A 13,013-nucleotide genomic window follows, 5' to 3' on the forward strand; every position below is an offset into this window, starting at 1 on the left:
GTCATGTGCTCGACTGCACCGACGCGAGGGTTGTGATGTGTCTCAAAGGAGAAAGTAGTAATTATGTTCTAGGATGATGATGGCGAGAGGAAAAACCAATCCCAGGAGTTTTCCGTCTTTATGCCTGGTTCGGCGCCCCTTAAAATTCCTCGCTGCCTCCTCTCATCATCCCGTTGACGGAGACCTCGAGTTGTGTGGCCTTTAGTTGTTAGACATATTGTTGGCACTGACGTCGTCCGGCACCATGAAGCTCTTCAGCCGTACCGGTGCTCTAGCAGCCCTTCTGGCGGCTACGCCACGTAAGTCCTGACTGACTGACTGACTGACTCTTGCGGTTATCACACTTCTATAATGGCTTCCAGCTAACGTAGACGGACGGACGTCTTAGTTCTCGATGGAGTCGCCGCGCAGTCCCCCGTCCCGACCACCTTCACCGACCCAGGAACCGGCATCATCTTCAACACCTGGTCGGCCAGCAGTGCCCAGACGGCCGGAGGCATGACCTATGGTTTTGCCCTGCCTGAGAACGCCCTGACAACCAACGCCAACGAGTTCATCGGTTACCTGGTATGCAAAAAAGAAAACACCTGCCCCTTACCACCGTCCACCAAACCCGACCACTGACATGCACCATTCAGCAATGCGCATCCAAGAACGGCCAAGGCACCGGCTGGTGCGGTATCTCGATTGGCGGCTACATGGTCAACAGGCTCCTCGTCGTGGCATGGCCCAACGCCGGCGAGATCCTCACCTCGTTCCGCTGGGCATCCGGCTTCGAGATGCCCCCCGTCTACGCCGGCGACGCCAAGCTGACGCAGATCGCGTCCACCATCAACGCAACGCACTACACCCTCATCTACCGCTGCCAGAACTGCTTCCAGTGGGACCACAACGGCGTCACGGGAAGCATCCCCACCAGCGCGGGAGGCATGGCCCTCGGCTGGGTCCAGGCCTTCAACAGCCCGACCAACCCGTCTTGTCCCGCCAACATCGTTTTGGCCCAGCACGACAACCAGGGCATCCACGGCGCCGGACTGGACACCACCGTGGCCAACCCCTCCTACTCGGCCTGGGCTGCCCTCGCCACCAAGACCGTGACCGGTAACTGCGGAGGCGGCTCCACGGCCACGTCGGCGCCGACCTCTACGGCGACCGGCGTCCCGGGACCCACCGGGGTGCCCGTGCCCTCCGGCACGTACGACTATATCGTGGTCGGAGCCGGCGCTGGCGGCATCCCGCTCGCCGACAAGCTGAGCGAGGCAGGTAAGAGCGTGCTGCTGATCGAAAAGGGACCGCCGTCCTCGGGCCGATGGGGCGGCACCATGAAGCCCGCTTGGCTCGAAGGCACCAACCTGACCAGGTTCGACGTGCCTGGTCTCTGCAACCAGATCTGGCGCGCCTCGGGCGGAATCGCCTGCCAGGACACCGACCAGATGGCCGGCTGCGTGCTCGGCGGAGGCACGGCCATCAACGCCGCTCTTTGGTGGAAGGTTAGTTAAGCCCGAGAGGGGGGGCGCCTCGGCAACCCTCCTCCCCTTATCCCTCATGGGCTGGCTACCTTACCCCCAAGATGCTAACCCTCTTTCTCTCTTTCTCTCTCACAGCCCTACGCCCAGGACTGGGACTACAACTTCCCCTCGGGCTGGAAGTCGAGCGACGTCGCCGCCGCGACGAGCCGCGTCTTCTCCCGCATCCCTGGCACCACGACGCCGTCCCAGGACGGCAAGGTCTACCTCACCAACGGCTTCAACGCCATCGCCGGCGGCCTGCGCACCTCGGGCTGGCGGGAGCTCGACCTCAACGCCAACCCCAACGCCAAGAACCGCACGTTCGGCAAGACGCCCTACATGTACTCGGGCGGCGAGCGTGGCGGGCCCATGGCGACGTACCTGGTCTCGGCGAGCAAGCGCGGCAACTTCAAGCTGTGGACCAGGACGGCCGTCAGGCGCGTCGTCCGCTCGGGCGGGCACATCACGGGCATCGAGGTCGAGCCCTACCAAGAGGGCGGCTACGTCGGGACGGTCAACGTGACCCCCGTCACGGGCCGCGTCATCCTGTCGGCCGGCACGTTCGGGAGCGCCAAGGTGCTGCTGCGCAGCGGCATCGGGCCGACGGACCAGCTCGAGGTCGTCAAGGGCACCACGGACGGGCCGACGATGATCGGCAACTCGTCGTGGATCAACCTGCCTGTGGGGTACAACCTCGAGGATCATACCAACGTGGGTGGCTCTCCACCTCCCCCTCCCTGATGTAACTGTCCAGAGTGATGATTGAACTGGCTGACTGACACCACCACGCACAACAGACCGACACCGTCGTCACTCACCCGGACGTGCAGTTCTACGACTTCTACGCCGCCTACGTCGGCCCCAACGCCACCGAGAAGGACGCCTACCTGCAGAAGCGGAGCGGCATCCTGGCCCAGTCCGCGCCCAACATCGGGCCCCTGTGAGTTGAAAGCCCATCAACGCCCTCTCCTTTCGTCTTTGTTTGTTGCGGATCGCTGACCACCCTTGGCCCAGATTCTTTGAGGAGATCAAGGGCGCAGACGGCATCACGCGCCAACTGCAGTACACGGCTCGCATGGAGGGCAGCCTCGACGTCCCCGACGGCAGTAAGTCGGCTTCTCTTCTCTTTCGTCCTCGAACGAAATCCCTCCCCCTCCCCTACCGACCCCTATCCTATCCAAAATCATATATATTTCTCATCGTATCCTACGACGACGACTGACAACGTCCCCCGCAGAGGCCATCACCATCAGCCAGTACCTCGGCCGCGGCGCCACCTCGCGCGGCCGCATGACCATCAACGCCGCCCTCAGCACCGTCGTCTCCACGCAGCCGTACCTGAACGACCAGAACGACGTCGAGGCCGTCATCAAGGGTCTCGAGAACCTGCAGGCCTCGCTCCGCGGCGTGCCCAATCTCATCTGGAACTTCCCTCCGCCCGGTACCTCGGTCCGGGACTACGTCAACAGCACGCCCAAGACGTACACAAGCCGCCGCGCGAACCATTGGATCGGTGAGTCTAGTCTCTCCCTTTGTCTTGAGCAAATCGGACATTGTCATCGACATTGTCGTCTTCTTCTTCTCTTCCTCCTCTGGAGCCGCTCGCTGATATTCCACCAAAATAAAAAGGCACCAACAAGCTCGGCACCAGAGACGGCCGCAGCGCAGGCGACGCCGTCGTCGACCTCAACACAAAGGTCTACGGCACGGACAACCTCTTCGTCGTCGACGCCTCCATCTTCCCGGGCATGGTGACGACGAACCCGTCGTCGTACATAGTCGTCGCCGCAGAGCACGCCGCCGCGCGCATCCTCGCCCTCGCGACCGCGACCGCGCAGCCGCTGTACGCCCAGTGCGGCGGGTCGACGTGGAACGGCAGCTTCCAGTGCGCCGCCGGCCTGAAGTGCACCTTCAAGGACGCGTACTACTCGCAGGTGTGTTTTTGCCGCTGTCTCTGTCTCTCACTTGACCAAGCACTCTCACTCGCTCTCACTCCCTCACTCTCACTCACTCGCTCTCACTCACTCACTCATCTTCACTTATTCACCTTCATCTACTCATCCTCACCTACTCACTCTCTCTCACTCACTCACACCCACTCTCATATACACACCCCTTCCGAAGCCATCCCTCTCGTGAAGGTCAAAAGATGACGATGACGATACGATACTGACGTACTCAACAGTGTCTCTAAGCGGGGATTCCAAGGCAACGGCAAGGACAGAGCAAGTCATAAGAAACCCACTTGACGCGCCCTCTTCCACTCTGCCCCCCCTTGCCCGTCCATTCACATGTACATACATTCAGACATACATACTTACATACTTCTTCTTGAACTCTCCAAAGCTTCCGCCTTTCCAAAATGAGACATGCCTCTTGCTTCTCGTATATAAAACTCCACTTCGTCTGTCCGTCCGTCCCCTTACCCCCTGCCCCTCGCATGTGGTAATCGCCATATCCCTCGGCCCGTCATTCTCCAAAACCAACCATGCGCACCAATGGCAAACCTGCACTCCGCACCACGCTAAAATCCCCCACACATGGGGCAAAAAAACGTCAACTGACTGACGTTGCATCAGCGGCGCGCAGGAAAACCTGTCAGAATATCATGTCTCCCTCCCCCGGCAGTGGGCACCTATGGGATCATCATTCCCCAGTCTCTTCGTCCCAATTCTATCCCTCCGCCCCCCCTCTTTCTAAGGTTTTCTTTACCAAATTAGTGTATATCCGGCTCCCCCTGTCTTGGAGCTGGCACGTGCCGAGGGAAGACATGGGTCATGGCCATGGGATGCCGCGGAACCATCGTGGGAAAGAAACTTTAGGCGTGAATTGATGCAATTTCCCTGATTCGAGCGTACACCCGTCGACGAGTCGTTCTAGCCTTGCTTTCGACAGTGACGGCCCGATTATTTACCTTCTCTCTCTTTTGAATTCGTGATTGATCCCGCTATTTATAGGCTTCTCCCTATATCTGTGAGAATTAACTGCTGGTTAAGTTGCGTGGAATAAGGTTGATTTTGCCAATGACTCAGCCCGTTGGTTAGTCGGGGCCCGTTAAAGCGTATATCTGTAATAATATGCCCCTCTGTCTTCCTAAACGACATGCTCGGCATAGTGTTCCGCACCCGAATGATCGTCGAGCTGTAGCTCGAGCTCCGAGAACCTTGCATTCTTCACGCGCGCGTATGTGCTTCGGTTTCTTGCCGCCGCAACGATGGGCGCAAATCTTCCAGCACGGAGAAATCTAGCATCTAAGCAATATAACGCTTTGTGTGTGTGTGCGTGTGTGTGTGTGTGTGTGTGTGTTTGTATGCATGTCGACCCATCGAACCATCTTAGCCTCGGGTCCGGCATCCCCCCCCCCCCCCCCCCCCCCTTCGGCCCTTCGCGGAGAAGCTTCGCCGCTGCAACGTCGCGATACCCGCCGCTGTCATGATCCTTGGCTAAATGAGACCAGCCCCTCTCTTGCGTCTTATGACGATGTTCGACAGCAACAGTGGCCTTTCCCCAGATTGCGGGGGTCGCGGCTTCGGTAGGCTCATGATGATAAAGAGCTGCCCCTCCGTCTCGGCCATTGTTGATTCTTCCTCGCCCCTTCTTCTTCCGCACTATCTCTCTGCGATACCTCTTCCCTCCAGCACACCATGGTCTCTCTCAGATCCCTCCTCGCCGCCGGCCTGGCCGCCACCTCGGCCTTCGCCAATCCAATCCAATCCCTCGACTTCACCGGCACTTCCCTCGCGCCGCGTGCAGACCCGAGCCTGACGGGCTACCTCGGTGCCTTCTTCCTCGGCGCCGAGCCTTACGTCTACCTGTACCTTTCCAACGGGAACAACCCCAACTCGTTCCGCACTCTCAATGGCGGCTCGCCCGTCATCCGCCCGACAAAGGGCACCGGCGGCGTGCGCGACCCGGCCATCGTCGAGGGTGGCGGCGCCGAGAAGGGCAAGAAGTGGTACATTGTCGGTACGGACCTGGATATCGGAAAGGTAGGTCCCCATCATCCCGCAGGGAGCTCGTGTTCCGGAGAGAGTCATGACCCCGGCGTCTGTGAAATGAGGACCCGTGCTGATCGTCGTCTCGATGTAACCCATATAGACGACCTGGGATGCGGCCCAGAGACAGGGGTCCAAGGGCATCTTCGTCTGGGAGAGCACCGATCTCGTCAACTGGAGCGCTGAGAGGCTCGTCGTCGTCGAGAACGCCAACGCCGGCATGGTCTGGGCCCCCGAAGCCATCTGGGACCCGACAAAGGGCCAGTACCTCGTCCATTGGGCATCCAAGTTTGTAAGTCATGCTGAGCATCTATGTTGTCTTGCCTTTCCATGGAAGACACCCCGGGGACTCACCAATACCACAGTATCCCGCATCGGACCCCAATCACACCGGCGCCCCCGGCCCCATCGTGATCCGCTACGCCTACACCTCCGACTTCCGCACCTTCTCGGCCCCGCAGACCTACATCGACAAGTCGCCCACCAACATCATCGACCTCAACATCCTGCCGACCTCGACCGACGGCCGCTCTTTCGTGCGCTTCCTCAAGGACGAGAGCCTCAAGACCGTCTTCGTCGAGGTCACTACCACCGGCCTCTTCGGCACCTGGACGCGCCCCGGCGGCAGCTCCGCCATCATCGCGAGCGGCGTCGAGGGCCCCGCCGCCTACTGGGACAACCAAGTCGCCGGCAAGGCTCACGTCCTGCTCGACTTTTACGGTGCCGACGGCTACCGTCCGTACGAGACGACCAACGTGGCCAGCAACTCGGGCTGGACCGCGAGCTCGCGAACCGGATTCCCCACTGGGCTGAGGCATGGTAGCGTGCTGCCCATCAACAAGACGGCGTACGATGCTTTGACAAGCCGCTGGGGTTGAACATGGTGGTGACATGGAAATGTTAGTGTAAATAATAACGTCTTGGGACCGACCAGCTGTATATGCAAAAATAATGTTCATCGAACGCTGGGCGACACGATATTCGGTCGCCCGGGTATTCTCCGTCAACTTCTCCCATCCGTCATGGCGGTGTTCGTGGTCCTTGACATCCAAATCCAGTCTCTCATCTTTAATATCGGTCATACCTCTCCGAAGGGAGCTCCATGGCGTTGTCGCCGGCCCCTGCCGGGCTGCTGGAGTGTACAACAGACAAACGCCGGCGGTCATCAGGCACAGTACCGTGGACCGCGGTCATTGGCTGGTACAGGCCTTCGGAGGCCGTCGGGGTGAAGACTGCCACAGTGGGAGCCGAGTGATAGTGACTCTCATGGTCGAGTGAGTCGACGATCGATTGGCGGTAGAAGCCCTTGTAGGATGTCATGTCATAGGAGGACTGCGCTTGAGGGGACCGAGACTCTGATGGGACACCGGCGGGAGGCATCGGGGTGTATGTATATGGCTGGTTCACCAGGCCTGGCGCCCCAGAAGAGCCGCTGCTCCTTTCCCGACGATTGCGCACCCAGATCCAGGCGACGCCGAGCATGGTAAAGCCTATGACGGCAAGGCCGCCAATGACACCGCCGACGATGGCGCCGACGGGAGTGGCGGACGAAGGGACAGGAGAGGGGTCCATCGTGGTGGTCTTTGCGGGGATGTTTTGGGTGGTGGAGGCCGTCGCCGTTGTGGTTGAATCCGAAGACAAGGCCGAGGCTGAAGTTGATGTTGTGGTCTGCGGTGTCGTCGGTTGGCCCTTGGTCTCGAGGACAAGCTTGCTGCCCTTGGCGCGGTTGTTGCCGCAACGGAAGCCGGTGATGGTGGTAGCGAGGCTGTTGTCGGTGATTGGTTTGAGGGCGGTTACGCAAAGGGGGAAGTCGGTGTTGAAATTGCTATCATGGTGAAGCATCAGAACGGGCACAATGGTATGCAATGATATGAGGAGACTGAGTCGTCGATGGGGTAAGAATCAAGATTCGGAACGAACCAACAGAGAGTACCGAGGCCCTGAGCGGTCTGGCTACACAAAGAGTTGAAGGCGTCAAGACAAGCCGTGAAGGGCTGCGAGCCTGCTGTACAACCGAAATAGCCGTCTTTTGTCACGCAGGCCTGGTCGGTATAGCAATCAAACGCCTCACTATCTGTTTCCTATATGTCAGTATGACAAGGTTGAGAGATGGTCAAGGAGGCGACGGCATACTGTACTCGTAGTATCCGCACGTCGGGCCGCCTTCTTGTCTCTTGATCGCCATGGCTGCTAACCGTGGATTTGGAGGAGACGTCGGCGCAATATGCCAGTCGCCGACTTCGTCTCGGGCCTTGAGTGTTTGGGAAGCAAATGGCATGTCGTGACGGCCGATCTTGAGCGCTACAGCCGGGAGGAGCAGCGCTGTCAGCATCACGGCAACGCGTATTGCGACCATGACGGCAGCAGTGTGAGGTCAAAATAACACAACCCAAATAAGAGAGTAAGTAAAACGGCGCGATGAAGAGGGGACCCAGTCCAGGTCAACTGCAGAACACTGTATGCAGCCACAAGCCAGCAAAGAGTCCAGTAACGAGCGTGGATAGTTTGTTGAGAATGTCAAAGGGGAGGAGTTCGCGAGGAAAATACGGGAGCAGCAAACTGGTCCAGGAGCCTCGCGTGCGGATAATTGGGGCTGGACCAAATGAAGTATGAGAACAAGGTGGACGACAGCAGTAGTCGCAGAAGGAGGTGGTGGGCAGCCCGCGGCGCGGACAGCCACACGGGCGAGTGAGAGGAGGACTTTGCGGTAGGCTGTCCGACATTAGGAACAGCCGTTATTGGAGTTGCAGGAGAGACTGGGCCAGCTTTGTCCAATCTAGCGGGCTGCGCCTCTAAGCTGGCCTCTCGGCTGGGATGGTGTGCCTCTTGGAGGAGATTGGGCAAGGGAGACGTGGACGGGGCGTCGTTGGCTGGGCCCTTTCGAGCCTCGAGGACGGGATGCGAGACTTATCATGTCTAATGGCGGACGACGGAGCGAAGGATCGAATCGACTACGCTGGCACCGACATCAAAAGGTCGAGGCCATCGCCCAAGCCGTCGGGTCGAGGTCGTGCGGGTGCTCCGTGGTGCGGAACCCCTTTTGGTTCCGATTGAACAACACTCAACCAAAGAGGACTCGTCTCAATCCGAGGCTCACGTCGAGGGCCATGTTCGTTGTCGTCTTTGATTCGAACACGGGTTGTTTCCTTGGGCTTGGTGATTCGAGACGTAACGGAACAAACAAGGTTACATATGATGGCGGCTTGTCGAGGGGGGGGGAAAGACAGAGGGAGAGCAACAAAGAGGACGAGGATGCGGACAAATCGATGGACAGCGACAGCGACAGCGACAGCAACAATTACAGGGACACAAGGACCGTCGGACTGGGAAGGAGCAACCGGGGCTGCGAACGGCCGCCCCCAACCCACTGTTGCCCGTTACGTGCGACCGGTCGTCCGGTACCTAAGGTAAGGTCCAAGCTCCCATCCCATCCGACTACCCCACCATCTCCACTGTAGCTGGCTACGTTCCGGCTCACTCATTGGCCGGTTTGTTCCACAGCGCTGTGCGGATTCATGGTGAAGCTCCCCACCAATGGGATCGAACCTCAGCTCCACATTCTCTCCATTTCTACTGTTATCACCACCTGTGTCTGTCTGCATGCTCCTTCCCTCTCACTCACTTCGCCGCGTTGCGTCACGCGTGGCAGGTACTCTGAGAATCATCACTTACATCTGACAGCCTCCTTTTGGCCAATTAGCATCAGCTAATAATGCTATCTCATGACGCCTGACGCTTCATCACTCTCTGAATTCTCCAGCCCTTTCTTTTTCCCCACTGCATAATCCTTGTTTCCTCTTGTACTCAAGATCATACCGGCGGATGCCCAAGTCTATTTTTCGAATCATTTTTATCGATGACTCGCCGATAATATCAACATGGAGAGCAGAGCATCGTCTCCCTCATCAAACAGAAACAGAGCAACTCGGATCCCCAGGTCCACCAGCAAACTAGCCTACTCCGTGTTTATTCAAGTAGTCCTGTGCAGTCCAGGTTGGTATGACTGCAGCCTAGTCAACTTCAAGGTCTCCTTTCTACCATTGAATGCCTGAATAGCATGTTGACTTGTCCTCTGTCAATCATGGGTAAATGCAACTTGAAAAGGGTTTCCTGCGGTGACAAGTAGCAAGCATCACATCCTTTTGAACAAGCGACATCGTTTATGCGCGGACGAGCCACATCGACGTCTTTTACAGTGTTCCTTTCATCTCTGTGAGCAATCGACGATCGCTTTCAACGCCACCATGTTGAAACGATTCCAAGTTTGGATACAAAACCACCCATGAGGCCCACTGACCGTCCACCTTCCCAATCGACTATAAGAGTTTTGTCTTATCCAGCACCCACATTGACATGTCAAGTCCACAACATTGTACCGAACACTCAGGTTACCGTATCAGGAAGCAGAACTCCGAAGGACACCAAGAGTGCAAAGGACAGGTGAGCCCTTTCCGCATGGACATGTCTCGACACAACTTTGCAAAGCTAGAAATGCTTAGGAGACCTTCCGGCTCATTCAGCGCGTCAGCCAGTTCATTTAAACAGCCGTCACATCGCTAGACTATCTCGTTTACCATCAAGGGTCAACAAAGACTGATAGAACCAATGTTGTAATGGTCCAGTCTAGACCTGTCTGGGCGTTCCCAGCTTTTATAAACGTTGCCTGGCTTCATTGATATTGCAGACAAGTCACAACACACTTACATACTATATATGTAGATCCCAAGATGCACTTTACTTTATACAGTTAGCCGCAGACCTTAAAGCACACTAATACACTCGGTTATCTGCGTCCCATGCTCTCAAAAGGCAGGTGTAAGCTTAAGCTTACAGCAACCGCCAAAGCAAGATAAAAAGACGGGAAACATGTTTGCTTGTAGCTACTTGCCGAAAGGGTTCTAAATCACGACACTTGCTGCTTGACTGTATCATGTATGACGGTTTCAAAAGGCATCTTCTGCCAAGTTTTATTCTCTCTTTTGGACACTGCCTGACTTCATTGGCCTATTTTCTCGCATTAGTTCCCGACGCGAAAGACCTCTTACAACTGGCCAGGGCCGACCTCATCAACGAGCTCTCCACATCGAGGGCACCCGAGCCGACGCCCGGAGTAGTTTGACAACCAGACCAGAAAGCCATGTTTTTTTGGTCAATGATCGATTTGTCTCTCGGACTGGCCATCGTCTAGTGACAGGCGGCGCAATACTGGACATGCCGCGTCATAGTACCCTAGTTCTGCCAGTCCGGAGTTCCTGAGCAACTCCACGCTGTCGGGAAAGCCGCTCCCACTACGCACCAGCCCGGAGAGGCTTCTGTCCCCAGACCGCTCTCTGGCGGTAGTAGCCGTGGAGCTTGCCGGAGCGGATCTCGCGGCGGAGCTGCGCCGCGTAGATCTGGATCTCCTCCCGGGACCACGTGGACATGACGTTGGCCATGAAGAGGACGTAGCCCTCGATGTCCGAGAGGAGGGTCAGCTGCGCCCACTCGCCAATCTCCCTCATGGCCGGGTCCTTGGGCCAGCTGCCGATGGGGGCCTTGCAATGTAGTCAGTCCTCCTGTACATGTATTATCATACCCTTCTCCCCCCCTCTTTCAAACCAGCACAAGCGGCCGACGTACCTTGTTGTTCCACTCGGTGATGTGCTCGAACCCGGCCTCCTCCATCGACCTCTGCTGCAGGTGCTCGTCGAGAACCATGAAGGTGCGGCCCATCTTGCGGCCGCCCTCCTCGAAGAACTTGCCCCACTGGCCGAGCGCGCTCGTCTCGGGCACGGTGTCGTCGTCGCTGAGGATGGCCGGCGAGACCTCGAAGCTCTCGAGGTAGCCGCCGGGCTTGAGGGCGCGGTACGCCTGCTTGAAGAGCGCCGGCCAGTCGGGGATGCTGCCGACGAGGAAGCGGATGTGGACGTAGTCGAAGGTCTCGGGCTCAAAGGTCCACTCGCGCGTGCAGTCGTCGATCTCGCTGTGAGGGGGTTTCCCGTGTGTGTCAGCCTCGGAGGGGCGGCGTTTCGAGAAGGGCGCCCGGCGTCCGGTTGGGTTTTACGGCTCACTCACAATTTCAAGTTGGGCGGGACCCAGCTAGGCTGGATGGGTGAGATGTCGGTTCCGATAACCTCACATTCGGGGTATTCATCCGCAAAGTCGCTAGCTGCGGATTAGCTCCTGCGATAGTCTTTCTGAAAAATCCTTATACTCACATAGCCCAAATGCCTGTATGAGAGGAACGAAGTTAGCTAAAGCACTGGGTGGCCAAAGACTTTGCTATCTCACCTGTTCCCGTTCCGATGTCGAGAGCTTTGTTCAACTACTTCCAAGTCAGCCAGGCAAGATGAGGCAGTTGGTCAACGACACTACACACCTTGTTCTTGTTGAGCGGTGCCAAGTGAAGCCTGTCACCCATCGACAGGGTGAGCAGGTGATGGCTGCCGGAGGGAATCAGTCTCGACACTCGTCACAGTGGCTTCGTTGTGCGTCTCTCGTCTTACTTGATGTCCCAGGCCTCGTTCTGCGGCTCGTCGTTGCTCCCCCTATCACCGTTACGTTAGCCACACACGCCGAAGCCCGGCACGACGAAGCCGGGACGAGGAAAAACCTTACCAGTACTGCGCGTCGCCGACCTCGCCGTGGAACGTCCTCCCGTGGATCTTGCGGTACTGGAGGATGGTCGAGGTGAGCGACGCCGTGGAGCTCGCCGTGTCGTCACCCAGGGCGGAGTCGGCGTCGCCGTCATCGCCGGCGTCCTAGCAGTCCGGTCAATCATCACGTTCTCGGGCCATCATTACTGGGGAAGCCGGGAAATGGAGTCAACTGACTCGTGCCGCCTGCACCCAGTGCTCAGCGGGGAGAATTCCGGCCGTCTCGGCATCAGTTGCCGTCGCCTCCTCGCTGACGGGGGCGGCGGGAGCCGGCGAGGCCGCAGCCGTCTCCGTCTCTGGAGCTAGAGCTGGGGCTACAGTTGTCGTGGCGGTGGTCTCGGTCGTTGTTTCTTCCTGCTCGACAGGGGCAGTCGATGGCGCCGATACCGCGGCCGCCGGCGGTTGTTCGGGCTGCTCGGACTGCTCAGGCTGTTGAGAGGCCATGATACCGGGTTCTGCAATGTTTTGAGTTCGTTTGAACTTCACTCAAATCTTCCCTACCACGATTCCGGATCTCGAAGAGTCAGCAAAGTCAAGGAATGGAAGAAATTGAGTTGACGGAACACACTGGGAGAGGGGGCGGAAACGTGAACGCGAGTCAACGACGACAGTCCCCGGTCCCTGTCCACGTCTAATATAAGAAGATGCCCCCCCCCCCGGCCCAAACCTCCACAGCGGGTAACGCGCGTGTTCTTTGACGTGGACGTGCGCCCCCCATGTAGGCCCCATGGCCCATGGATGATGGCCCCATGGATGAGATGTTGAGCCATGGGAATTCTTCAGCTGAACCGCCTTTTCTTCACCGCATCCTCCCGTCCATCCTACCATCTCGGGGCGAGGTGCCTGCCCCTCCCCCCTGTCAAATTCTCCAGCGT

At 58.0% G+C, this 13,013-nt stretch overlaps 4 protein-coding genes across 4 annotated transcripts; 2 read left to right on the plus strand and 2 right to left on the minus strand.

Moving 5' to 3' along the window:
• Positions 1–244: 244 nt before the first annotated feature.
• On the plus strand, positions 245–3,702 carry CDEST_13446 (Putative glucose-methanol-choline oxidoreductase, Cellulose-binding domain, fungal; the record flags this gene model as incomplete). Its single annotated transcript, XM_062929602.1, has 9 exons — positions 245–299; positions 389–567; positions 639–1,490; positions 1,605–2,219; positions 2,306–2,448; positions 2,523–2,614; positions 2,746–3,021; positions 3,138–3,442; positions 3,694–3,702. The coding sequence occupies 9 exons, from the start codon at positions 245–247 to the stop codon at positions 3,700–3,702; spliced, it is 2,526 nt and encodes an 841-aa protein (XP_062785653.1).
• Positions 3,703–5,065: 1,363 nt separating this feature from the next.
• CDEST_13447 (Putative glycosyl hydrolase, five-bladed beta-propellor domain superfamily) lies at positions 5,066–6,527 on the plus strand. The gene is made up of 3 exons (XM_062929603.1): positions 5,066–5,497; positions 5,607–5,795; positions 5,869–6,527. The coding sequence occupies exons 1-3, from the start codon at positions 5,153–5,155 to the stop codon at positions 6,379–6,381; spliced, it is 1,047 nt and encodes a 348-aa protein (XP_062785654.1). The 5' UTR covers positions 5,066–5,152; the 3' UTR covers positions 6,382–6,527.
• Positions 6,528–6,567: 40 nt separating this feature from the next.
• Positions 6,568–8,096, minus strand: CDEST_13448 (uncharacterized protein). The gene is made up of 3 exons (XM_062929604.1): positions 7,637–8,096; positions 7,424–7,577; positions 6,568–7,328 (listed from the first exon to the last, which is right to left on the minus strand). The coding sequence occupies exons 1-3, from the start codon at positions 7,857–7,859 to the stop codon at positions 6,572–6,574; spliced, it is 1,134 nt and encodes a 377-aa protein (XP_062785655.1). The 5' UTR covers positions 7,860–8,096; the 3' UTR covers positions 6,568–6,571.
• Positions 8,097–10,442: 2,346 nt separating this feature from the next.
• CDEST_13449 (Putative S-adenosyl-L-methionine-dependent methyltransferase superfamily) lies at positions 10,443–12,730 on the minus strand. The gene is made up of 9 exons (XM_062929605.1): positions 12,316–12,730; positions 12,101–12,243; positions 11,989–12,030; positions 11,862–11,925; positions 11,774–11,807; positions 11,701–11,713; positions 11,558–11,647; positions 11,123–11,465; positions 10,443–11,037 (listed from the first exon to the last, which is right to left on the minus strand). The coding sequence occupies exons 1-9, from the start codon at positions 12,580–12,582 to the stop codon at positions 10,792–10,794; spliced, it is 1,242 nt and encodes a 413-aa protein (XP_062785656.1). The 5' UTR covers positions 12,583–12,730; the 3' UTR covers positions 10,443–10,791.
• Between the last annotated feature and the right edge of the window lie 283 nt (positions 12,731–13,013).

This window comes from Colletotrichum destructivum, chromosome 9 (assembly GCF_034447905.1).
Source record: "Colletotrichum destructivum chromosome 9, complete sequence".
In the NCBI taxonomy this organism is placed as follows: domain Eukaryota; kingdom Fungi; phylum Ascomycota; class Sordariomycetes; order Glomerellales; family Glomerellaceae; genus Colletotrichum; species Colletotrichum destructivum.